Below are 27,024 nucleotides of genomic sequence, written 5' to 3'. Positions count from 1 at the left end.
ATTTGATTTTTGGTTGACTGGAAAATCCCATTAAAACATGCTCTGAAATGCTGTCATATGTGCCTTGCTTCAGGGGAAGACAGGCAGGGTGGAAACTTGTATTAAAACATGCTGACGGTGCGTAAATATTTGGAAGAGAAGGCTTTGTTTGCACATTTCTCTAGCTTAGTTTAGCACTTCACAAAGAAATTACTTTTTATTGTTTTCTGGCTAATTTTTCTAAATTAAATGAGGTGTAAGATGTTGGCCTACCAAACAAGTGCTAAATGCAGTTTCTGTACAGAACAGAATATTTGCTTCACCTTTGCCTCATCACAGAAAAGCAAAATAAACTTTACAAAGTAGTAGCCTTATGTTCATTATAAAATTATTGCATGTAAAAACAAAGATGCCAAGGTGAAATTATCCAGGTTTCTTTTGGCTAAAGAAACACACATTCCGAAATCTAGAATCATTCTGGGTTTTTTTAATAGCTGCTTGAAAAATAGTGGTAGTTTAGAGGGAAACTGATTTTTAAAAATAGCGATTGCTCCTTACCCTTCACAGTATTGTAACAATTTCAAGAAAAAGTTCACTGAGTTGAGAATAATCTTTTTCAAATGTACAGAATTGTCAGGTCTCTCTCTCTCTCTCTCTCTCTCTCTTTTTTTTTTTTTTCCTGTGAAAAGAGGAGACTTGAATATTGGATACAGACTGATACAGCTGGAGGCTGAATTTTGTACAGCCAGTTTGTGTTATTGGAAAATCCATAAAGGTATTATTTGTGACATTTGGGTCATGGTTTTGCTTTTTAAGATGTGTTGGGAAAGAAAGTATCTATAACGAGTTTCAAAGCAGGAAGAATGGTACATTTTTAGCTTTGATCTTGTGACTTTTTCTGAGTGGACAAACACTGTACCTGCAATGAAATTATATTCTTGTGAATGGACTGTGCCCAGGTTGCTTGGCCCTTCTGTCTCATGCCTGGAGAGGTATAATCTGAAGTAAAGGTAGTACTCTTTTTTTTTTTTTTTTTCCTTTTCTTTTTTCTTCCTCTCCTACCTGACCCATAGATGCTTTTAAGAGGCAGACAGCACTGTTACAATCTACTTTCTGCTTATCCTGAATGTTTTGATGTGTTGATTTGGGGGCAGATGGGAGACCCAGAGCTGAATGAAAAAGGGAGATTGTAGATAGTGAGTAGGATCCATTAAAGAGACCACTTGCCATCTATCAACTCGATTTCTATTATGTGCTGGTATTTACTCTCCTGGTCCTAAACCAGTTTTAAACCACTTTGGAGAGGAACTGGATATAGTTACTCATTCCATCCTGGGCACTGGACTGCTTCCCTCCTTTCATAGCCAGGTAGTTATTGTTACCAATAAAAGGCATATGTGGTGTCCATTGTGTGTATGTAATAATACATACTTTTTTTGAAAAACTGTGTAATACTAAAATCTGAAGGTCAGCTGGCTCCTGAACTTTAGCAAATGGTTGAAATGTTTGGGAAATTATGTCTGGCCACAAACTGTAGAAGATGCTAAACTAGGTATTAATAATGTAAAGGTTGTTGGAAGCTAAATGGTTAGCCATTTTAGCACACTGCAGAACATAAGTAAGAACTGCTATACTGGATCAGCCAAAAAGTCAGCGTGGTGGTGTGTGTTGTGCCAGCAGCTGGCAGGAGATGCTGTCGAAAGAGTCTTAGAGCAGAGCATGGACAGAGTGAGCCTTCCCTGGTAAAGTCCTGGTTACCAGTATATCGGAAGTTTCACAGGATAGAGGATATATCTGGAGAATTTTGTTATAGTAATCACCAAAGGTCTCCCTCATTTAGTGATTTCCTTTCTGTTTTTTAAAGCTATTTCTATTTTTGTCCTGAACAGTATCTTGCAGCAGCAAGTTCCATAACTTAGGCACTACATGAAAATTCAGGTCCTTTATTTACATCTATGTCAGCTTAGGTCAGTGGGTGCCCTCCTGTTTCTCATGGTGTGAGAAATAATGGTTAGCTGTAATGTGTTTTATCTTCTCTTCTCTGGTCACAGGTGTGTGTGTTACAATTACATCAGCTGAATGTCTGCCTTCTCTGAACTGAGTGGTTATATAGTGATTACTTAAACACAAAGGATTTTTTTTCTTTTTTATTTTTCTTCTTTTTTTCTTTTAAATAAAAGCACCATGTAATTTTTAATCCATATATAATCCAGTTTCCAACTGGAGTTGAGAGCTTCTGAGTAATGTTCCTCAGTTTGTTGTCTGTAAAGCATCAGGAGATGGACTGAACTGCAAAATGAAAGCTGGCTTGTTTGTAATTTACAAAGCACAGGCAAATGTTTCATTTGTATGAAAACAGGGACAAAATAGGGGAGGAAAATCAAATGAGTCCACATTAAAAGCTTATTCTACTTTAGGGAGGCTGTGAGTGAAAATATGCTATAAAGAAAACAGTCTGCAGCAATTCTGATACAGTTCATGTGGTTTCTTTCTTGAAAAGAGCTAGCAACTCCATTGATTATTTTATCTTACTATAAATTTAAAAAAAATACATGATAGCTATTCAATAAGCAGCTGTCACTTTACTAGTATAACATAAGAATTTATCAATACATTATTTAAAACTTCAGCCACCTGTAAATGCAAGGCAGAAGGATCATAATGTAGTTTCCCTGGCTTATTGTGTATTGACTTTGTGTATTACTTTATTATTTTAGAAGCTGGTAACATTTTGGAGGGGAAGTAATTGAAAATATTGATAACGGTGATCATAAACTGGATGTTAATTTTGTAGTCTGTAATTGCAAGTTTCCACTCTTTGGGTATGTGGGGAGACAATGTGCTTTTTTGTTTGTGGAGTTTTTGTGGGGAGATGAGGGGTGACTAGATTGTCTCCTAGTTCCCAGATTATCTATATATGTCTCTTTTTTTTCCAGCGTTTCTGAGTAAACACTCTGGTATTTCAAGTTTTTTATCTCTTAAATTGGGCCCTGTGGCATCCTGTGTATTAACAGTATTTCATTTATACAGTAAGAATGCAACACTTGAAGACAAGAGACAAGCACATAGGCTGCTTCAGAAATCTCTTTCACTGTGGTGAGGTTGTTTCTAGGGGTTTTTCTGGTTGGTTGGTTGGTTTGGTTTTTTGCTTGAGGGAGAACCTCACATTACCTCTGTTTTTGTCAACTTGTTTGACAAAGTAATTTTGTAGCTCTGCGGGAAGTTTTGCCAGACATTCACTGTCGTCCCATAGCAACCTTTGGTTCTTTGCTGAGGAATCGTTTATCTAGAGCTTACTTCCTCAGAGGTTCTTACTACTTTGAGTGTCATCATACAGTACGCATTGCGTGTATCTGCAGTAGCATTTTGGTTCAGATTAGGAGTATGCTTTGGAAGCAAAACTCGCAATTGTCAACACTCACTGTGCATTGGTTTGTGTTGCAGGATCATTTCAAAGCACTCAGATTGAATTACTTTTGGATGAAAGCAAACCAGAAGATACGCTCCAAGAGCATACCTGTTGCAGTCCCACTGCCGCACAGCGTTCAGCTCATGGAAGCAAATTAGAGCTTCCCCAAAGGAAAATTCTCAGTGTGGTGTTGTGTTAATGTTGGGTCCTCAGCACCAACTGTTTTGTTCTTCAGATTCACTCCTATTGCTCTGCATTCCTGGCTAATGTGACTATAGTCATGGATAGAGATAAACATAATGCACATAGAAGTTATTATTCATGACCACTGTGCTTGCTTCAGATAGAGAGTCCAGCTATTCAAGCCTAAATTAGAATAGATAATATCAAAGTAGCTGACACCTTAAGTTTGATTTGGAAGCTGACACTTAAACCGTAATTAATTAGGTCAGGGAGCACCAGAGCTATAATGGAGCTGTTTTCTTGTCTCTGTTACCTTTTGCCCTTTCCTACTTTATTAATCTGAGTTCTTCTCCATTCTCTAACATGCTTATTCTTGCGACCCCGTAGCTAACCCAAATCACCACAATATTCTGACACCTCTTATGTGCTGGCTGCACTCTTTCCCTATTCTCAACTCTTCAACTTTTTTTGATTTACCAGCTTGCAAAGGTCTGTACAGGCTGTGGCTGCTCCTGAGCGTGATGTATACTTTCTGACTACCTACTTTCTGCTGGCGAAAATGGATAACGATTTACAGCCACCAAAGGTGCTGTGCTTTATGAGATACTGCCGCAATTGGTAAACCCTATCTTTATTTCAGTGAGAAAATTAATGGGTTTTGTCTGTTCTTCTTGGTCATTGATTTTCGTGGAAAACTTATGGTACACAGAAGAAGAAATCTCACTGTGCAATTTAGTTAAAAGGTGTTGACGAGGGAACAGAAAGTAGAATGGATAAGTAACACAGTATCATTAGTTTTGTGTCCAAACAAAATCAGGATAAAAATAGATCCTACTGTGAAAGCTTTGTTTAATTGTTCACCATTCCCACTTGACAAAGGAGGAGTAGAATTGGTTATTGTTATGTCAACACTTAAATGGATTATCAAGTTAAATACTCCAAATTTCAATTCCCAAAGCATAGCAATATTGTCTAACCTAAAGCAATGTGTTTTAACAGTAGCTTACAGAAGACTGAGGTGTCTGAAATGCTGCTATGTAAGCTGCTCAGAAAGGCATGGTCTCTTGAGGATTTGTGCAATTCTGGTTTCAACACAGGTAGTTATGTAAGTGTTCAATTGTGCCTCCCAGGAACTGCCCTAGATGGTCCCCACGCACTTCAAAACAATGAAACCCACCAAAATTCTGCCTCGCTGAAGCAAGAGTGGTGTTACTTGTCCTCCTAGTTGTTCTTCTATTTGCCAAAATGTGTGTATCAGGAGACTGTTCTTGTCTGGTTTTGAAGGGGTGGGGAAGGAAGAGATATCTTAGCTTATAGCAGCTCCCCCTTTGAACTGGAAGAGCCTGGAAGTAACCAGAGAATAACGAGCCAGAACATTGTCACAGCTTTAAAACAACAAAAAACCACTAAGTAAAGAAGGGGTAATGAAATTGAGGCAGAAGCTTAGACCTCAGTCTCAGCCGGCTTAAGTCCTGTCCAGCTGCAGTCGTGAGGAACCACCTTCTCTCTACTAACAGGGCGGTGTTCGAGAGTTGTACTCAGCGTGCTAGTTCTGTGAGTAATGATATATTTTACTGGTTTTAAGATGTAATGGCAGTCCGCTAAGTACAGGTTTCTCTTAGTGATCTGGTCTGTGGTTTTGGGTCCATATGTAATCAAAATTAATGATAATGTTTTATAATGCTGTGATCGGATAGTATCTACAAAGCAAAGGGTTTTTTTCAGTTCTTTTTCGCTCTTATCCTTGTCCCCTGTAGTCTCAGGTGGCACAAAGCTTTTGTATCTTTGATAGAGTAGTTTCCAAAGTGTTCCATCCCGCTTTATTCCCACCTGAATTCCCTGAAAAACCTTGTGGTTCAAGCAATCCAAATGTAATAAATACAGGCTTCTCCCATATCCTTCAATTATGGACTTCCTGTTCAGAGAAAAATCGATATGTTTCTCTAGCATTTGAATCCATGTAAATTCTTTTGTGCACTTTCCCTGGGGAAAAAGTTCTTTTGAAACAGCTTATAATAAGTAAAATTGTAGTCTTCTCTAACATTTTTTTTTCAAGGATGGAAAAGACACATGTGGTGGGACCGGGACTTTTAGGTAGGCACATAACACATTTTGAATAAATGGCAGTCAGATAATTATCATCTGTCTTCCTGTGTAATTATTTAATGTTTTCATTTTTCTTCTAAACAAACCTCCCACAGGAGTGTTTCGGTTGTTTCATTGCACCTGGTTTGGGGCTGGGGACTAGAAAAGGGGTATTTATTTTTAGACTGAACATCTACTGATGTTTTAGTTAGCAGTGTCCTTTGAATGTACCTGCTTTCATAAAAAGCTCCAGAAGAACCTAAATATTTATAACTTCAAAAAATTGTAGAGCTTTATGTGGCATCTGGCTGTAAATTGCATCCCAGTGGTCTCATTAATTGTACAGATAACAAAACTAAAATTAACAGCTGAATCCACTGTTAGAGTTGTATTGCACAATGAAAAAAGCCAGTTCCCTTTTCCCTACCTGGTACTGTAATGCGCATCCCTCCCTGGTTGTGAGAGGAGCATGATGGCCTTGCAGTGTTTTAAGTCCCTGTTAAAGCAGCAAATGAGGAACCGAGTGAGGAAAAGTACTGCTGCTGCTTTACATTATCCTTATTTTCCCTTCTCTGTGTAATCCCTTCCCTTAAGGACTTGCTTTGTTCTTGATGTGCTGTCTCCCTAGAATATATGACAGTCAGTGAGAATACTGAACGCAGTCCGGACTTGTGTGCCCCACATCAGATCCTCTGTCCTTTAATGGTATGTGCTGCACACAAGTTTCCATAAAACTTGTAGTCAGGAAATGTACCCAGAAGAGGTGTACCTGCCAACCGAATGTGGTTATCTTAATAAATGCAACAAAATCTTGCAGAAATACTGTCTTGAGCCAACACCTTTTAATGCTGAAATTAGTTAGCTTCCGAATTTAAGGGATACACTGCACTGCTAGAATATGATTACCAGCTTTGGAAATGTGTATAAAAATATTCTATGCTTTGAGCTTATACACAGTGTATACAAGGTTTGGGCACTTTCAGGATTGAGGAAAACATATTTAGGTTAGTTGTAGAAAGAAATATACAGCTTGATTTGTTACTTCAATATTAGTTCCTTAAACTTTCATGCAAAACGTTTCTCCTCAGTAAGATGCTACAGCCCTTTGGTGGTGAGCACAGTACTGCTGGTAAATAGCATGGGCCTTGTTGGTATGTCTCCTTTGCTGTCTCACGTGCTTTAGAACTCATTGTATTTCCCTTTGAGTCATTATATTTTCTACTAGAAGTGGATGGTTGATTGTTTTAGTTTTGGTTTGGTTTTGACCATTATACTGACAGCCAAGTAAGCAGTCAGAAAAGATCACTTGGTCAGGTATGTCAGCTTGCCATTGAACTCAGAATTTGACGTTCAGCTTGGCTATAGTGCTATCCATGCTGACCACTGTGTTGTCACTTTTTCCACAAGCAAATCTAAGGTGATGTATAACCTCTTGGAGGGTGTGGAAGGGATAATATATAGAAGATAGTTGGAAGAGGGATTCCTGAAACAATAAACATCGGTGTTACTAGTAAGATACTATCTGTGGGGGTTTTCTTGTTCTTGCGTTTGTGTATATATATGAAAAACATTGCTCTGACACCATAGGACCACCCTAGCCTTCAGTAAGGTTCATGAAGACTTGAAAGCAGGAGACTAAATAAAGAGTTGGGTAGAGGAATAAATGAGTCAGTAGCAAGTCAAGATGTTCCTGTAGTGTTGCCAGCCCTCTTCAGTTTTATTAGCTGGTTTATGAAGCTAAAAAAGATGTATGTACTTGTTTGTGTTTGATCCCTTCATCCAAACAACCTGTGAACTATTTAGCCAATTTGAAACAAGACTGTCAGAGAGTAGAGGACCAAAATATAATTAAGCTCCTTCCCTTTAGGGGAAGGGGCAATGAAGTAGAGAGCAAAGACCCAAGCAGTTCCTCTGTAGTGGGAGAGTCTGTTCTGTGAGTGTAATGTCCATGTAGTGGCAGGGCAACCATTGCCTGTGTCCTCAGTCAACCTCTTGCCCGGTAGGTATTTGGGTGTCACAGCAGGAAGCTAGCTATGTTTTGTGAGAGCTTGGAAATGAAGAAGTTTGGGGAGATACGAAGGGAGAAGGCAGGGGAGCATAAGAGAGACACACATTTGTAGGAAAATGGACATAATTAGTTCCAGGGATCTCTGAATACTCGTAATTGCTGTAAGAATCTAACATAGATTGTTGAAGAGAAGTTTCTACACCACAGCCGCTGGAAAGCAGTATTTGACATTTCATAGAGAAGGGCACACTGGTTCCTTTTGTAGTGAAGGAAGGGTGAAGAGAAACGTAATTTGTGTTTTGCTGCCAATTCAGCAAATCTTTATTTTGTCACTAGTTCGTAATATACTTGCCTCAGTTTCCACTGAGGAAAATAAAAGGTGTTTTTCCTTTTGTGTTTTGTTTTCTTCTCCTCCTCCACAGGTTTTCCTGTTTCCCAGTCTGTGTATGTCAGTATTCTGAGGTTCATTCCCAAAGATCGTGATGTACCAAGCACCTGGTGCCAGGTTCCAAGGCAGCACTGCACGCCTAGGCAGTGTCACACTCTGCTCCTGGTGGAAAACGTCCCGTAGCAGGGAAGTGGCACGTTAGTCCCCTTGCTTCTGCCACGGTTCCCAGTAGGCAGAGCCGTCTAGTTGTGACTCAGTGAGCATGGATGTGGATGTGTGTGTTCTGCTTGCCTTTTTTTTTTTTTTTTTTAATGTTGTTGAAATCCACACCCAAGTTATTTGTTAGAAGGGTAAAATATTAAAGACTAACTGAAATTTAATGCAGAAAAACATCCCCATTAGAGATGGGAAGCCTTGCAAGGTGTGTTTCATGCACTGTATTCTGCTCAACAGAGCAAGTGAGCACTCATGGGTCTTGCTGTTGTATTGCTGTGAATCTTATTTGAGGTGCTATTGCAAAAGCAGCCACCTGAAACTGGCGGTCATAAAGGGCAAAAGAAACTCATGATGCAACAGATGAAGAGAAATAGTTACGCCAGTAGCCAAATTTTTTTTGTGACCTCTTTATTATTAAAAGCTTGGCAATTTCTTCAGCACAGATATTTGCGTTATAACAATGTGACTACCCAGAAAACTACGCTAATTTTAATTTTATTCAAGAAGCAAGTGGCAAAGGCAGTTTTGTCTTTGCATAGAGCAGTCTGCTAAGAAAAATTCAGGTTATTAAAAGAGGTTATATATATTCTGAAGAATTTTTTTTAAGCCCTCTGTTTCTGTTACCCTACAATACTTAGTAATGAAAAGCTAAATACCATGGTGGTGAGATCTGAGTGCTTTAATATCTGCTGTTTATTCACATTTATTTGCCTTTGCAGAGATTTGATGAACTTGCTTTAATATCAGTTTATTCCTCCATCCTACATGTCTTGTAGTCCCAATCCTACAATTTTGTCAGCAGACTGGGATGCCTTTAGAGAGCTCCATTCACTTCGGGAGCAGTCCTTAGAAGTACTGCAGTCTGCTCTTCCATGATGAATTACAGTGGTGGATGGGCCGTGCTGGAAGTGTTAACTTTCCCTCTTTGTTTATCACAGCAGCTATGGCCAAACTTTGTGCATAGTTGTCACTTTTTTACAGAGAGGTTTGCTTATGAGGTTTTGGTTTTATGGAGAATGAGGACATTAGTATGGTATGATATGTTGATGTGTAACCTGGCCTCTGAAGTAGAACTAATGCTAACCTTTAGGAGTAGGTAATTTATTAGTAAAAAAAACTTTAACCTTGTGGTGTTCCACCAACTTGGTTAGACAACTGCACCTTTCTCCCACTTTCCTGAAAGCTTTTATTTTCTTAACTTTTCCCATACTAACGAAGACTCCAAGAAACTGAAAACAGTCCCTCAAAACTACTCTTGCTGCCTTCAGATGCAGTTCTTCTTGGCTTTCTGCCTGGTGGGTGCAATGAGCTTCAGGCACTTTCTTGACTGAGAGCATCTCTTGTCTGTTCTCTTTCCAAGATGAGGTATAAAGTACATGTAAGTTCTTGTAGGGCAGGTTGGGATCCTCACATGTATTGCAAGTTCCTTTGCCAAATCACAGGTCTTGTTCTGCCCTTGAACTTTATGCAGGCATTCTGTTTTAATCAGTAGCAGACTCTGAATGAATTTGCATGTGTTCATTCTGATTTCACAAAATCTGATCCATAGACTAAAGATAATGAGTTGACTTGATGATCTTTGCAGAGTGAATTTAAGTCTTAGATAAGATATAAGTAATTACAGTGGAGAATGTAATACCTTTCAAGTTCAATTAGGTAAAACAGAGGTTGCAGATTTGTTTAAAATGATACACACCTTCTGTTTCATATTAGCATTTTTGCATATTCTAAATATGGAAAGCTTTGAAAGAGGTTAAAGCATTCACCATTTCACAAGAGTTATCTTTTTTTGGATGGTATTCCTGTACTACTGAAATTAGTCTGCATGCGGTAGCCGTACAGCTCAAAAGAGGGATTAATCTTGATCATGGGGTTTCCAACACTGATATATTTGTAACACTACTTGGGAATCAAGAGAAACTTTTCCAAGTTCATGGTAATTCACAAACTCAACCGGATGTTTCCTTTTTTGTTTACAGACTTGGTATTTGCAAGTTCCCTGCCTTGACAGTAATCATCATGGATAGTGGTAAGTTTGTTAACTTAGTGATGAATGTGCATTCTTTATTATCCGCTATCAAGTGGGCATTAACACACCCCAAAACTGTCCTTTGCTCAAAATCCCAGTCAGTTTGTGCAAAAAATGTCCTCTGCTATTGAACTGGGTTTGGTGTTACATATGGTGCAGATCTTTGCCCACGCTAAACTGAACTGGAATCATACTAGTGTTCTGACAGAGGTATTATATGCAGACCATAATAATCATCACAGACTCATTTGTGGACCTTTGAAAGCTGGCTGCAGAATGAAGACCACAGAGCTGAATTTCCAGCCTTGAGTACTTTAGTTTTAACCGTTCTTACGCTTGTCCCAGTAACTCCAGATTCTCAGAGCAGAAGTCATTTTTTAAGCTTCCTAAGTAAATGCTCAAAATTATTTTTCTCCCTTCTGCACTGTGCAAACCAAATAGTTTTATTAAGATGACCTACAGAAAGATTCAAATTTATCAGTAGCTGCAGCTTCGAATTTAAAATTGTTCATTTCTAGTATTTAGTGGTGGTTTTAATCTGCTTGGGTGTTGGTAAGGAGTCAGAAAAAGGAAGCCTCAGTAATGGTCTCAATAGAGCTGGTTTTGGTGTCCAGAATGCCCTGGGCTTTGCTTTGGCAACACTTCTGTGTCTCAGTACTTTTCCCATGCTGCTGCTGCTCCCTGCTCCTTCTATCACTAAAGACCTGAAGCCTATTTTCTTTGTCTGTGACAGTTTCAGCTGGCAGGCTGAGATGTATATATCCTCTTGTGTCCTTGCCTGTCTCTGATTCTGATTGAATTTCGCCTTGCTAGAGTATCTATTCACTATTATGATCGCACCCAGGTTTTCCGGAGAACATATAATACATTGATCTGACTGTATTACTCTCTTCAATAATAAATGAAACTAAGACTTTGGAGTGATTTTCTTTGTAGCTTTCTGATGCATAAAAACTTGCTAAAAGCCAAGTATTACAGTTACACACAGAGCACAAACATGTCTGAAGAAATAATCATGTATTCAAATACATTAAATTTGATAGTTTTATATCTTCATCTATATTCTAGAAAAATTGTGAGAGGAAGAGACTTTAGATATTTGTTTCTGTGTCTATGTTACATAATGCCAAAGTCATCATTTTGATTTTTCCTTTATCTTGTATTTGCTAGTTAATCTTCTTAACAAAGTGAAAAAGTAAGTTTTATCTTGCTTCATTATTCTTGCCACATGCAATTCCTCCCTGATTATCTTCAGCTCCATAGTAACAGCTGTAGTGAATTCAGCCACGCTGTAGCTTGGCTAGGTGGTCATCCAACACAAAGCAGGTTTTTTTACACCTATGCAATTAAATGTCTACATGGTGATGGTCCTGGAATACTAAGCAGTCAAAGTGATTTCTGCAATACGGTTCCATTATCTCTTTTTACAGGATTCATCAGGCAATGACTGATTCTCATTAAAACACTGTATTTCAGTCAGTATCTCCATCAAGATTGCTTGGATCAGTGTATGTTTTTATATTTCCTTGGTACATTTGTATTGACTTCTCAATAGGATTTAAAGTCACTAGGAGTGTGCAGAGCTCTAAAAATGTCAAATCAAAGCAAAAAAATTAATATACTTCATTTTTTCTAGCCTTGCAGTGTCAAAAGCTGTTCCTGGTCTGGATTAACATAGATCATTATTTATCAGATAGATTCAGAATTAATATGGGGTGTGGTTTATTTTCCTCAGCGGGCTTTTTTGCCTGTGATGTATGCATTTTCTATACTATATTGTGAGAGAAGAGAGAGACTTTCTGAATACGAATTGCTAAATAGAGTTGGGTTTTTTAGATAGTCATATATAGGCCACTCCTGAATATTGAATTATTTTAATGTTTTGCTGTTCTTCATCAATGCATTTTGAAGCAGATACGTATGCTTAGCTCTTTTTGGAAAACTAAACTATTACCTAGAAACTCATCCCAATGTGTATCAAATGCAATATTTCATAACATACCAGCTTTTAAACCTTTTTTGTCAGTTTGCTGCTTTGGTAAATTGGAAAGTGCATGCAGAAACAAAGATTTGTATACTGTTTCTGGGAGCCAGAACCTTTAAATCAGGGTATTTTCAGCTACCTGCATTTTCCTCTTTATTTCTTTTCCCCCTGCATCCAGTACAAAGCTGTCGTAGTTTCTCTTATTGCTCTTTTCAGGGATGGATTCCAGCTGTGAAATGAAATTCCCTAGGTTTTATCTGCTGAAGGAAGGGAAACTTGATTTATAGTGCATTATCTACTCTTCGGTGACTCCACATATGGGGACTCTTAAGAGAGTCTGGGCTGTAGGTTGTTCTGCTTCAGGAATGCCCACAGGAGGAGTTGGTGAGAAGTAGGTAGAGCACTGGCAGTCGATCCCCATGCATGGCTGCATGCTGGCTTCCTGATGTGGACAAGTCCTTCAGCTCATTATGTTTAGGTGGTCACTGGGGCATGTTGAAAGAAACCAAGTTCTTCAGGCCTAGAGGGGAGTCAGGAGAATTGTGTGGGAAATGGAAAGAAGCCATCCTTTTTTTTCTTTCCTTTTTGAAGAGATTTTTGAATATTAATTTCTACATTATTTAGTCAGTGAACTTACACAATAGGAGATGCCCATGTGCTCACCTGTGGTGCTGTAGAAAACCAAAATTGCGATAGGTACAGTTGCAGAGTTGTATGCACTGAACCTCTGGCAACACCATGAATAGTGTAATTAATGTGGTGCATGTACATACCACGTGTATTCAACTGAAAGTATAGGCGTGACTGGTGTTTTGGAGCTTAATCTTCAAATCTTCATTTAATCCTTTGCAAAAGGAAGATGACTGTCTAACAATTTAGAACAAAGAATACCACAGAGACTAAACAAAATGAAATTAACGTAGATCAGCCTAATTATGGTGGTAGCCTCATTGCTCAAAAATGCCACCACATCTATCTAAAGCAAAAGCATAGTGATCATCTTTGTAGACTTGCTGCCATGCTTTTTTAAAATTCAAAATCAGATGATTAAGGAAAAAAACCCAGCAAACTGATTCATATAAAATTATAGATAAATCATTGCTTAAATCAGTCAGTCTCTGTCCTTCAGCAGACAATGACAGTTTGTCTTCATAGCATATCAGCGCTCACAGACTAGCTGTAAATGAACCAATGCAGAAATGATTGCATAGGTCAGGAAAGTGGTAGGAGTGTATTAGTATGGCAGTGCATTGAATAATTAGCCCCTCTTGCTGGCAGTGAGAGCCCAAGAACAGTGTTGCACTGACATGATGTTCTTGCTTTCTGACCTGAAATACTGTACGTATACCTCCTGGGTAATTAAGTCTGCTGGATTTTGGAGTGTTCTGGTTGCTGCATATTACTGTAAAAATCATTGCGTCAGGGAATTTGAGGGAAAGCTGGAACATCAGAAGAAAAGAGGTTGCTTCTAGCTCTTTTCATTGAACAGAAAACTAAGGAAAGCAAATAAAGAATACCTGTGTCAGAACGTTGGTTGCCTTTTGGGCTTGTTTTATTTGATTCATCAAATAAGGCGAGGTTTTGTGTATGATTTAAGAAACTAGAAAGAGGCTACTTCTCCCCCACACCCCCAAAAGTGTCAGTATTTCATGGTTGAGATTTCTTGAGTGAAGGGAGCAAGTCTGCTTCAAAGTTGCTTAAGAAAACTTATAGACTTAAACTTTGATAAATCCAGCTGTTCTGGTGTGTGTGACTCTGGGTAATATTCATAAATATTTATATCAAAAACTTCAGAGCATTCTGGCTGTGATGCCCTCAGGCAGTTGCAAATATCTTTTTGGATGTTCACAAGCAGGATTTGTTTGTTCTGTGTCATCTTAGTTTAAGAAGTCGCTTGAGCTGAGCATGTGCCTGTCTCTTCTGAGCACTCTTCTTAGGCACTGGCTTCAATCTTGTTTAAGCGTACATGACTGTGATGCTGAATTGAGGTCCATCGCATTTATGACATTATAGCAATAACTACTGAAATTGGAGGCCCAACTACTTACAATAGTGAACAAAACTAGGAGAGGCCTTTTATCATATTAAATAAAGGGGAAGACTTTGAAAAAGCTCTTTATTTCTTAAAAGCACGTTTTCTTTGAGTGATTTTGGCGTGAGGTTTTGGATATCTATTTTAGAAGTGACCTTTGTTGTCTCTCCTCTTATTCAGTGTTCTTAACAGGGGACAAAGCCAACTCTGTGTTAAAAAGATACCCGAGGGCCAACACATTTCTGGAAGAATTAAAGCAAGGTGACATAGAACATGAATGCAGAGAAGAAATCTGTAGCTATGAAGAAGCAAGAGAAGCATTTGAAAATGAGGAAAAAACGGTATGTTTTGGTGTGTATTTAAAGATGGGTGGGGTGTACTGATACTAAATTTTTGGGTGTGCTGAATGCTTGTGTGTTTTCCAACATTACATTAGATTAGTTTTTCTTTTTGACCTGTTTATTTAAGCAAATAAGGTGTACAGTGGAGATGGATAAACTGCACAGCAATAACTTTTGAATCCTTCATCCCACTTAAACTGAATTTGAAAGGGGTGGAAGTCTCAAAGATAATTATGCTCATAAGTATTGTGAAAATTGACAACTGGGAAGAAAAGGAACATGAATTAATACCTCCACTTGAGAAAAGGTGGGCAAAACTGTCATCTGTTTGGCAGCACTATTTACCCAAATAGCCTAGGTACTGGTTCTCCTGTCATCACACACCAGTCTGACCTGGATATCATAAATGCAGTTGTCTTGGAAGAATTTATGGGATTGGGACTGTTATGGGGAATATATAGAAGCAAAGGGCACAAGTCTTCACTTATCTCACTCCTTCTGGAATAACTTGTTTATTGAATATGTTCACATAAAATGAGTGAGCAACTCAAAAAGCTTTCCACTTAAAATACACCTTTGAATCCCGGGTGCTGGTGTAGCTGGCCAAAGTGTTCAGTGTCCAGACTATTAATAGTCTAAAAATAAGGAAAGACTAGTGGCCTTCTTCAGGCTAAAATCTGCAAGCCCCAATGATCTAAAACATGGAAAGCACAATAATCTCAGTGCTACCATGTGTTATGCAAGGGCAGTGATACATTAACTTGATGGGAATGAAGCAGATAGGGCCGCACAGAGTTGTTGCGTAAGACTGTTGGCTTCTCTAATTAAAAGAAGCTTGTGGGCTAATGGCTCTGCAAGCAATAGCTGCACATCATACCCAACATATCATATATTGCTTCCCAACAAATAAAAACAGTACACAGGTTTTTCTTGGTGGCATCTGACCTATTTAATGCAATACAATCGAGAATTTTTTTTTTTTTTTTTTTTTTTTTAATTCAAGACAGACATGGCTGAAATTAGGGCTGAATTTGAGGATGAATCTAAAGAGAAAAACAGGTGCTAGAAAATGTGAGTCAGAAAACCTATGTTCAAAAAAACGTTCTATCCCTCGTGTGTTTTTGCACGGGGAGATTGTACTTGCAAGGCCAGTGGGTTAATGGGTGAAGTGGCACAGGGGGCATTTCAGATTTCTTCCAGAATTTACACAGGTGATGCATTCCACCCTTCAGTGGCTGAGCTCCACATCAAAAAATAGCGATGTGTAAAAGCGTGCTGAACTTTTTAAATTCTTGGCATCTTTTTGTTGGAGGTCATACCTGGAGAGATGGATAAAGCTGGAATGAGAACTTTCTGATTTATTAAAATGAAGTAGTAGAACATGCAGTGTCTCTTCAAAGCTTCTTCTTTCTGAAGGTTTAAAATGCATGCACACACATGTTTTTTACCTCCCAAACTTGGCTTGGTGTGGCCATTCCTAATGATAGCTCATTGTGTAATTAAGAATAGTGTGTACAATGACACAACTTGTGTAAAATTCTAACACAATATCACTTTTGCTTAAGTAGCACAAGAAGTTCAAGTCACGAGACAAAGTGTAGCCAAAACATGTTGCTTTTCACTTCCAGCTTCTTTTGCCCCATTTAGGAACATTTTGTGTTTTGGTAGATAGCATTTCCCTTGCAGAGCTATTTGGGAAGTAGTAAAATAGAAATAGTTACATTTCTGCTCTTGCCACAACCTTTGTGTCATAGTGGAGAAGGAGCTCCCAATAAGGTCCTGACCTTTTATCCATTTCTACTACTTTGTCCTTTTTGCCTAGCTGTTTTATTCTGTTGTTGGTAGCTTGTTAATGGGCCAGGCTCTGCTAATGTGCAGTCGTGCCTGACCAGCCTCATTTACTTAGGCTTTATTTAGTCCATTGTCCCCCAGCAGTATTCATCCTTACAGCCACTTCGTAAGACTTAACTTCTGCGTCCCAGGGGAAGGAAACGGATGCAGTACGCTAGGATCATGATACAGTACATTCAGAGTAAACAAAGATGCAATGATATCATAGTATAAATAGACTGAATTTGAATAGGGTCTGTAGCTTATTTATCTCATGGTAACTTTGTTTTGTGTAATCTCTCTCTTTGTATTTTTTATCTTGTCCACTTGGTTCTTTGTTTTTCTGCAGTCTTCCGGGGAGGTGTGCAACACCCAGATTTGTAACATTAAAATAATATCAAGCAGTTCCCTCAAGTTATTTTTGATGCATGAGTTTTTCTTGGAAGTTAGCATTGTGTATGTTAAGTGTACATGCATAGCTGTCATGGAAATATTGAATGCCTTTAATATGGTGTGGGCTTGGGGATTTTGATAGGTTCAGAATTATTATTTAAAAAAATAAAGTTAATTATAAAGATAATACTATTATGTTAGTAAGGCTAGAGCCAACAGGGAAGAATTTGCGGGACTTTGTAGATAGAATATGAAATTCAGCGTTGACAAATGTAATGCGTGCGGGGGAAAAGGGAACATTCATTATATATATGATGGGCTCTGAACTGAACTCGGTAACAAGATCTGAATTTGAATCTGTGAAGACTTGAATGTAATGCTCAGCAGTCAAAAGCAAAACACAATAAAAACCTGAGTGCTAAGAATCCAAAGAAAGGAATAGGGATCAAAGTGGAGAAAATAATTATGTCATTGCGCACCCGCATCTTGAATGTGTTGTGTACAGATCTGATCTCCCTATCTCCTAAAAGGCAAATTAGTAGCTGAGGAAAGACCAGAGAACCAACAAAGTGTGGCAGTTGACCAAAGATACGAAAAGATTTCTGTAACAGTAGATCGGAAAAGAGTTAAATCAGGGAATATGTGATGATGTCTGTGAGGAGCATGAACATTGAACTGAGGTCAGTCACTTGCCATCCTTCTGACAGATAGGGGAGCTGAGAGGGCCTCAAAGGAAACTAGAAGGTGCAGCTTCAAAGCAAATAGAATTATCTCTTCTCACCACAGATAATAGAACTGTGGACTGCCTTGCCGCAGGATGTCTCGGATCCTAAAACCTCGTATAGGTTCAGAGAACAACAATATAAATGAATGGAAGATAAATCAATCTGGAACTATTGAATAAAAGGGGTCAGCTTTGGGTAACAGAAGTCTTGAAGTACAAATACGTGGAAGCTGGGAGAGTATCACTGCCTGCTTGTGTTTGAACTCTTCTTTCGGCAGTCTCTTAATGATTGTTGTGAGAGAGAAGGTAACAGATTAGGTGAACCCTAGGTCTGATCTAGTAAAGCTGTTTATTTGTAGTACCTGTAGCCTGCAGGCAGCCCTGTATGTGGTCACTGGTCAGTTGTCAGAGGTTGTTGGGAGACTCAAAGATTTGTTTAAAGGTTACTGTGCGAAGTGTGATTGAAGCACTGATATTAATTTAAAAAAATGAGTTAATGGAAATAAAATTATACTGCATGAAGATTTTAAAAGCTAGAAGTCACAGTTTGCAAGGTTCTCTAAATAGCTCTATTCTAGCAAAACAAACAAACTACTAAAAAGCTTAGCAAGCAACTCAAAACTTGTCAGCACGAGATCTAAAATGATGTGATCAAGTAAGACTTCTAGCATCAGTCTATTTCTAATTATGGATGCTGGATAAATACCCAGAAGAGAAGAGGTGAATCTTTTCCTGCCAACTGAAATTGAGGGCACACCAGAAGAAAACGGTGTAGTAGGTACACTCGCTTCCCATTATTGCTTTGTTTGCATCCTCTGCCTACTGAATATCAAGCAGTCTTCTGAGTGGTATATTATTAGTCCACCTTTAAAACAAGTCAGACAATTGACCAAGAATCATTTGAGGCTGATGATGCTGCCAAATGTAGTAAAGGCCTCAGCTGAAATTCTCAGCAGGGTGCGAGTCTCTTAACTTTCATGTGGATCCCTTATTTGATGCAGCGTTCAGATCCAGTTGACTGATGCTGACTGTTCTGAGAAGTATTAGAAATAAAAGGGAAACAAAATTCTGGCAAATTGGCCATAACTGTCTTTGTGTGGGATGCCCTTGAGAATTCCTTTTGATTATTTCAAACTGGATTTGCCAAAGCAGTAAGGGACATTCAGAAAAGTAGTTCTTAGCAGGAATATACATTAGATGTTTTTTAAGTCTTTTCCACTGCAGTTATCTGATTCTGTGGCTTGCTTAACTTAGTTTTTCAGCCTTTTAAGGCATATACGCCTGGTATTCCCAGCTGTACAGCACTCAAGGATAAATTATTACTGGAGTGTCCTTTTCATAAATCACAAGTTAGTAATTTTGTTAAGTAGAAAGTCCTTTTTGTTGTTGGTTTAAGAGACCAGCAGCTGCAGAAGGGATGTTTGTGCTGTTAGTTTTCCAACTTTTGAATTACTCTTTAACTTTCTCTCTGAGTTCTACAGCTGTTTCCTAGGTTTTCAGTATTTTCCGCTTCTTGGGTTTTTTTCATAGCAGTTTGTACAAATTCTTACACTGTGCAAATTCATCCAAGTTCTCTGTGGTTTTGTTGGGCATGATTTGACTTTGACCAGGTGGCTTGTCCTCCTCCTGTGCCTTCACTTCACAGTGCAGCGTAGCTGTGAGATGACAGAGCAGAGGGGGAGCTGCTTGGCAGCTGCGCAACTTGAACCTGAAGTATTAGTTTCCTGCAGTTCCTGTCAAATTCCGTCAGTCTGAAACTAACAGTCTTTGTGCTTCTCTTTTGAGATTTGGCTTGCAAAAATACAAGCTGGAAACCTGAGGTCTAGTGCTAGTAAGTTTTTTGCTGGTGGATTTTTGTGGGGTTGGGTTTTTTTTTCCAAAGAGGAAAATTTAAAGAAAGATTATTTTTTTAAATGGCAAAACAAGTGTTTCTTTCTTAGTATTTTTTTTACCTGTGTGCAGAACTTTATTCTTCTGTCTCTGTAAGATAACCTTAGACCTGAAGGACTGTAATTTTTGACATGGGTGTGTGTGTCTAAACTGTCTTGAAATTTATTTCCTTTGTCTAGCATGTAAATGAAAGTGGACATTAAACTACTTTCATCCTTAAGGCAGTTTAAACTCTTACCTTAAGGTCTTTATGCACCTGTCCGGTCACACCATCAACTTGAACATCCCCCACAGCCACACACCCTATTCTGAACTAATTGCCTGCCACTCTGGGAAAACAGCTTTTCTGCTGCTTTGCCATGTTGCAGAGTGACAAGGAGAGATGCTGGTATTTCAGCTTTCTGAAGAAGGTACAGAGACCTTTTCTCCAGCATGTAGAGCTGAGCTAGAAGTAACATGGAAACAGTACTAAAATACCAGTCACAACTTACTACCCTTCCACTGGAGAACGTATGTTTCCTCTCCAGTCTGCAACACAAAATATATTACTAGGGGAAAAGTGTGATTTCTTCTGTTTCATCAAATCTACCTTTCTCCTCCACAAAGTCTTTAAAACGATACATCCTTGCGCAGTATATTTGATGACTTTCAGTAAATCTGTGCAACTTTGGCCTCAAAACCAAACACTGCACCATTTTATTCTTTTGCTGCTGTTGAGGCCACAGAACAGTGAAGTGGGAAGTTTGGTTCCAGTACAGACAGTAGCATTTAATAATTCTAATGAATCCTTACCAGCTTTTTTAGTTGACAATATATTTATTCCACTAAAGAATCTAGTTACTTGTATTCAAACCAGATGGAAAGGTAATAGGTAACAGATCTTCTTAATTGCCTGGTGATCTGGTGGGGAGAGGTGAGGTTTTTGGTTTTGTCGGTTTTTGGGTTTGTTGGGTTTTATCATGTAGAGATCCCAAAAGTCCTCAGCTGTGCAGCTAATGCCAGTTTTTCAATGTTAGTTTCCCCCCTCAAATATGTTTTTCTGAAGTCAGGACAGTTGATCTGGAGTTCACTGTGGAACAATGCATCAAGGAAGGCCTTTGCAGAGAAGGGGTTTTAGAGAGGTTAGTCCATCCTCCAAGACTTGCTTACTTTGAAGCCAATGCTGCCTGACTTAGCTTAGATGATTTGTACCTGGGTTCACATCAAAGAGCAGCACTGTGATGACCTGCTTGTGATGTCAAGCCTTGGAATTTAGGAAAAAAGCCTGATCCTGGGTTGCTGTAGGAATTAAGACTTTTTTTTTCTTTTTTTTTTTCTTTTTTTTGGGGGGGGAACTTGTACTGAGTATAGGGCTAAGAACAACTGAATTTATTTTTTAAAAAAGAAAATCTACAGGCTGGCCAGTTGTTTCATGCACATGGCATTGCTCTTAACCTTAGTAAATTCTGATCCAGAAGCATTGCGAGCATGTGTTTTGCCCATGGTGTCCTGGTCCTGGTCCTGGCTTTGCACAGGGCAAACTTAGCCTCCACACTAGAGGGGCCATGCTGCTTCTGGACCCAAGCTGCCTCTGAGATAAGTTTGGTGGCATTATCTGTTTAATGCTGATCATGTGGCAGCAGTCCTGAACTAAAAAAATTGATCGATCTGATTTGTCTGTGCACAAAGTCAGTCAGTCTGCAGCCTGAGCATCTCATTTACTAATAACTGAGCAATGACAATATCCATTTTTCCTGGTGACTATTTTATAAATACTTGCATGTGAGACGTGTGCTATCATTTAAAATAAATGCTGGCATGAGTGTGAATGGGTTGGGTCTCCATTTTTAAAGAAAACTAAAGAGTTCAGAGTTTCTGGCATGGATTTGGTGGGATGGAGGTAATTATTTTTTTCTTAAATTATTCATGACTATAAACCCCAGTACACTGAAAGTGTTTCTTAGTAGGAGAAACCTTATGCTACAGGTGAGGATGACTACTTTTTTGAGGCAGGGTATGTTTTTCTTTGTACTGTTTTTTTCATAGCATTCACTGCAGAGAAAATTGGATGGCGACATGATCTTTGTGCTCTTGCGTGTGCATATTAATATAGCAAAGAGTACTTTCAAGTACTGGTATCCCCCTTCATCTTTGTTTTCACTTGTTCATATTTTCACTTTTCACTTTGTTCCATTTATCTGTAGCTGCGCTGTCAAAATTTCTAGAATATAATAAGCTGTGTAATATTCTCGTAGTGCTGGAGCTATTTTTAACTATAAACAGAGGGTATGAATCAACTCAAAATAAGCTGACAACGATTGCTTTATGAGCCACAGGGTGGGGGAAGTCTAAATTATGAGATGACAGTACAACATAGTTGTGCTTTGCCAAAATGGTCTGTCATTCCGAAACAGTATTTCCCTGTCAAATTGTATTAGTATATTGTTACAATTTTAAAACAAATGAACAAAACACTAACTTTTACCTTGAGTGGTGCTGAAAAATTTTGATCCACCAGAGGGCTGATGTGCATGCTGATTAGATTTTTTTATTACCATTATTATTATTATTACTACTACTACTATTTTTCACCTGGTCCTGTCTGTGCTGCTGTAAATATTAAGTGCAGACACAGGAATCTTAAAAGCAGTGAGGAGCTGATTTTAAAAAACAAAAATCCTTTTGTATCACTAATCACACCAGAAGAAAATTTGAAAGTTTATTGTGTGTGCTTATCCATACCAGTTCTTATTTTAATCATCAGTATTTGAAATGCCTTTTTTTCCTCATTCATTTAAAACAACTTGCTTACAGTGATTATTTTTTTTAACTGTCTTATAGTTTCTGACTTATCCTGTCTTGCTCTTCTAGAAGGAGTTCTGGAAAGTCTACAAAAATGGACTTCAGGGAGAAAGTAACACAGGACATACCTGGTATTCATTTTACCTTGCATTTCCATTAATCATTGGCCTTTTTGTTATCCTCATTGTCATTTTTGTCATATGGAGATGCCTGTTTAAAAAGAAAATGCGTAGACAGTCGGTGTACGTGCATAGGGGAGCCCACGAAGCAATGGGTGATGGTGCTGTGGCTGATGGCAGAGGTCCTCTTCCGCCGCCTCTCAGCATTGTTCATTCCCCACAGGAGGAAATGTATGAAGTCAGTGGGCTTTCTCCAGGAGGTCTGAGCTATATGGATGGACGGTCAGACTCAATATCCACAAGGCTCTCAAACTGTGATCCTCCTCCTTCATATGAGGAAGCCACTGGCGAAATCAGTGTGAGAAGCAGTGAAACTGAACAACATTTAGATCCACCCCCACAATACGAAGACATTGTGAATTCCAGTTCAGCCAGTGCCATTGCACTATCTCCTGTTGTCACCGGTACCAAGTAAAGCAAGAAGAATGCTATGGACTTTTTAAAAATTACTAATCATTTTGTAGCACTTTATCTTGGCTTATTATGCATTTCTGTAATTTAATGGACTTGTACAATGAACTTCACTTTTGTTTTAGATTCACTTGTTCTTTGGGTTTGGGATTTTTTCCCCTACGGCAGGTCTTAAGGAATCTGTATTGAGAGTGAGTGCAGGTACAAACGTGGTACTCTGTCATACTTCTCAAAAGTCCCTCTGCTTTGAGGGTTGTCGCTTGTTTTATTCAGAACGTTGTCCACATTCCCCACAAGATTTGTGGAATCCCCCTCCCCTTTCTTACTGCAGACTGCCAGAATTGCCTGAAGTAGGGAATCCTTAAGCAACATTTTAGGTAATTATTTACACTTCAAGGGGACTGAGTTTGCAGTATTGCCTCTTGTCTGGTTGGTTCCTTTTTCTCACTTGGGTTTTTGTTACATGCTGCACCCTATCCTGGGCCCTGGGAAGGCTGAGAGCAGTATGCCTTTGTGTTCAAACCAGTATCTCGTTAAGAGTATGCTGGCATAATAGCAATAATTTCAGAGTCCTAGCAGAAGAGGTGTATTCTAAAGCTTTTGCTATTAGAACTCAAAATTCTGTAAATGTTTAGAAGCTAACAATACAAGATACTAATTAGTGGATTTAATAGTGTACTTTTCTGTCTGTGTTCTGCCTCTCCTCTCTGTTTTCCTATCTTTTTGTACGTGTGTATTCTAGAGGTGAGAAGTGTGCATATGTTAACTTTAGAACTTGAAAGTTCATGCAACGGTAAATAATGAAATACTGTTATACTCAAGAGTGGATAAATTCCTGATCATAGTCTTCCTATCATAGTCTTCACTGGGACCAGGCTATTATCCATAAACACATAAACCCAAAGGTATTAATTTCCTTTTTAAAAGGGGAAAAAAGGGAAAACATTAGGGGTGTGTGACTTTTTTTTTTTTTTCCCCCAACTACGAAATAAAAACCCCTTCCTCAAATCCTGATATTCTTTTGCCTCTTGCATACGTACATGTACCGTGTGGGCACCTTGTATTGGTGGCTATGGAAATACTTTGCAGAGGATATAGATACCTTTTTTTCAACAACAGATATATTTATTGCTTATCCATTCCAACAAGGTGCTTCTGTTGCAAAAGTTAACAGTATGTTATAAAGAAATAAAGCTACTTACATTTTTCATTGTTTCTAAGATCAGTGTAGTGCTTTTATCCATGACATGAATTCTTAAAGCACACTCCGTTCTCAGTGTACGCAAGCCTTTTTTTTCACAGCTCTTGGGTTACGGGTGCTCATCAGAGTAAGAGCTGCTGGGAAGCATGTTAGTCCAGGCTGGCTCCAGAAGTTGTGTGGCCAGCCTGGCTCTGCTCGCTCCAGCTGTGAGCTGCGGAGCCCACCTGACGGAGGGCAGAACCGTGAGGACCCACCGTGTTGTATTTCTAAGAACACAACGCAGGCATAGCCCCAGGCATTAGTCCGGAGTGACTTTTAGAGGCTGAAGAGATGTAGGTTTCTGACAGGCTTGATGCAAGTTAGAATAGAGGCTTGTACAGAATTTCCACCACCTGGTTTAGACTCTGGTGATAGTTAAGGTGGTGCAAGCTGTAGTGTGGCGATTTCTTTTTTCCCAGCTTGATTTAAAAGTTCATTGCTTGATTTAGCTTCTGAATATTCATTTTAGTTTTCTTTCTTCCCACACGTAGGTAGCATGGCATTAGCTTTAGTATTGTTCTGTGTTCCACTAATCAATTGGCACAGATTGAAAGGTATTTATCCCTGAAGGACTACTGTGTTATGCTGGCTTTCTTACAACAGAAACCCAAACTGCATCTTGTTCCAAAGACCCCAAATGAAATGCCAGTGCCATCCTTGCTGTTAATGTCTGAGATGTGTGCTGGTGTCTACTGTCTCATGGGGGCATGGCCCGTCTTTTCCCTAAGGAATTTTACAGAAAGCTGCTGAAAAGAAATGTGTGGTCAAAGATGGGTGTGTATATGCACACTTCTGTAAGAATTTGATATAATGTATTGACAAATGAAGTAAGGATTTTATGATTAATTTTGTGTTCTCATTTTTGACAGAGAGTAGGTTGCCTAAGTTGTCTACTGGGGATCTTCAGATGCTGAGGCAAGTTGTATTAGAGTTAATAGATGAACTCCAGGTCAAACTGTTGTCAAAAAGATAACTCTTATTTACGTTTATTATATAATAGATATTGGGCAGATAAGTACAATATGTTTTGGACACTTGTAGTAAGAATTGCCAGGGTCTTGTTTTTGGACTGTCTGACCTTTTCTTTTGAAGTGGTTTTAGCTCTTGTGTGTCCTGAATTGCCACTTGTAGAAGTTAAAGCTCCTTTTATACTGAGCAACAGTTAGTATACTGCTTTAGGCAGACGTTACCAAAACAAAGTGCCTCATCTCAACGTGCAGAAACCACCTCAAAAAGAGCTGGTGTTTCAATGTCCATGCCATATTGGCATCTCCTGTGCCTGCCAGCACAGCTAGTAGTTTTAGCAGTCACTTTTTTTGTCTGGATATAAGACTTTCCTGTGGGAAATGCATGGAGATCACCCATTTCACATTAGGTCATTCAGCAGCTGTCATCGTCCCTTGAACATGGGCAGTCTAGAGATGAGCTGGCTTTTTTTTTTTTCCTTTTTTTTTTTTTTTTTTTATTACTCTGTATTCCACTACCACTTTTAATGGCTTATGTTTCTGGCTCCTAAGTTGATTATGTTGCTGTATCCTGTAGATACTTTTATGTGCAATGCAAAAATGATGCTTGTCTTTCCAAAAAAGCCACAACCAAATATCTAAAATGATCTATGAGTTGAATTTATTGGGCTATGCCTTTTCCGTGTACATGAGCATGAAAGCCATTGCAGGCTATAAACTTATGTCTTGGTGAATAAATTTCATAATTAAAGAAAACCTGAGTGGGACAGTTATCCAAATGTATTTTTTTTCTAAGACATGAACAGCTTTCTCCATGTTGGAATAATGTCAAATTACAAATTATTTTGTTCTGTTTTGTGAAATGTGGGAAAATAGCTCGGTCTTGTGGCTGGCTTTTCTAATCTGATGGAAAAATAAAATTTCATTTGTACTGGGGTTTTATACAGCTTTTTTTCCCAGGTCACTTAGTTGTTTTACCTATCCTGTAATTGCATTGTCATGCAATAAATATTATAAATTTATAGTTGTACCTCTCTAAAGGTTTTGCAAGTCTGAATGCAGTACTATCTTGACTGATGACATGAATAGTCAGGATACTGCCTTTCCCACTTCTGAATGTAACATTGAATTTCATCTTGTATTAGGACTGAGATGATTTATCTACTAAAACTAACTTAAATGTAAGTGTCGCTGTTTTAAGAAATTATGGAACTTAATTATTTGCTTAGATGATATTTAGCCTTAGTGAAGGTTGTTCTGTCTTCACTGGATGTAAATAACCTCGTGATTACAGTATTGCATATTTTAAAGGGGTTTGGTTTACATTAAATTATCCTATTTAAACAATTTTGCCTATGTTTATAGAAAATTTTTTGTAACATTTGTTTTTGGATGTGCTAAATAAAATTTTTTAAGATGCCTCTAATGTTTCAAAATATCAATTCTACACAACTACAGTGAGAATTAACTTTGTGTATTTTAGCAATGTTTTCATTTCCATTCTTGTATGTACTTAATCAGTTGCAGTGAATCAATAGTTTTGATACCTTAAAGTATAAATATAATCTTGTTTGCAGGTAGACTTGATATGCTTTCAAAATTCAGGCTCAGTTTTAATCAGATTTGTGAATTTGTTTATTTTCCATTTTTTAAAAAAACAGCCATAGCTAAATAACAGTCACAGGCAGAGGGAAAGCAGAAATTGATGGTTAGACTTGATGATCTTAGAGGTCTTTTCCAAACTTAATGATTCTATTTCTCTTATTCTCTATTACAGCAAATTGAAACACTACACTGTAGCAAAAATGTGTAAGTCAGAGGACTTACTTTCAAAGTTGGCTTCAGCCATTTGAAAGACAGTGATTGCAAAATTTTGCATCAGCTCTGGGAATGATGTATTAATAGCGAACAAAAAACTCAAAACCCAGCCTTGCTTAATGATCCCTGCTGGAAACTA

General features: G+C 38.4%; 1 protein-coding gene across 2 annotated transcripts in view; it reads left to right on the top strand.

Annotated features, from left to right (window-relative positions):
- PRRG1 (proline rich and Gla domain 1) overlaps positions 1–26,487 on the top strand; it is a 34,828-nt gene extending 8,341 nt beyond the window's left edge. Inside the window, exons 2-5 of one of the 2 annotated variants that reach the window (XM_030020495.2) lie at positions 4,052–4,157; positions 10,248–10,297; positions 14,494–14,654; positions 22,342–26,487. In XM_030020495.2, the coding sequence (XP_029876355.1) occupies positions 10,288–10,297; positions 14,494–14,654; positions 22,342–22,866 (696 nt within the window). In that variant the 5' untranslated portion in view covers positions 4,052–4,157; positions 10,248–10,287 and the 3' untranslated portion in view covers positions 22,867–26,487. The remainder of the gene's footprint in view (positions 1–4,051; positions 4,158–10,247; positions 10,298–14,493; positions 14,655–22,341) is intronic. The other variant, XM_030020493.2, reaches the window with a different exon arrangement.
- Positions 26,488–27,024: the final 537 nt, after the last annotated feature.

The sequence above is a fragment of the Aquila chrysaetos genome, chromosome 7, assembly GCF_900496995.4.
Source record: "Aquila chrysaetos chrysaetos chromosome 7, bAquChr1.4, whole genome shotgun sequence".
NCBI lineage: Eukaryota > Metazoa > Chordata > Aves > Accipitriformes > Accipitridae > Aquila > Aquila chrysaetos.
The sequence above is the reverse complement of the archived record's forward strand: the minus strand, read 5'-3'. Positions and strand labels throughout refer to the sequence as shown.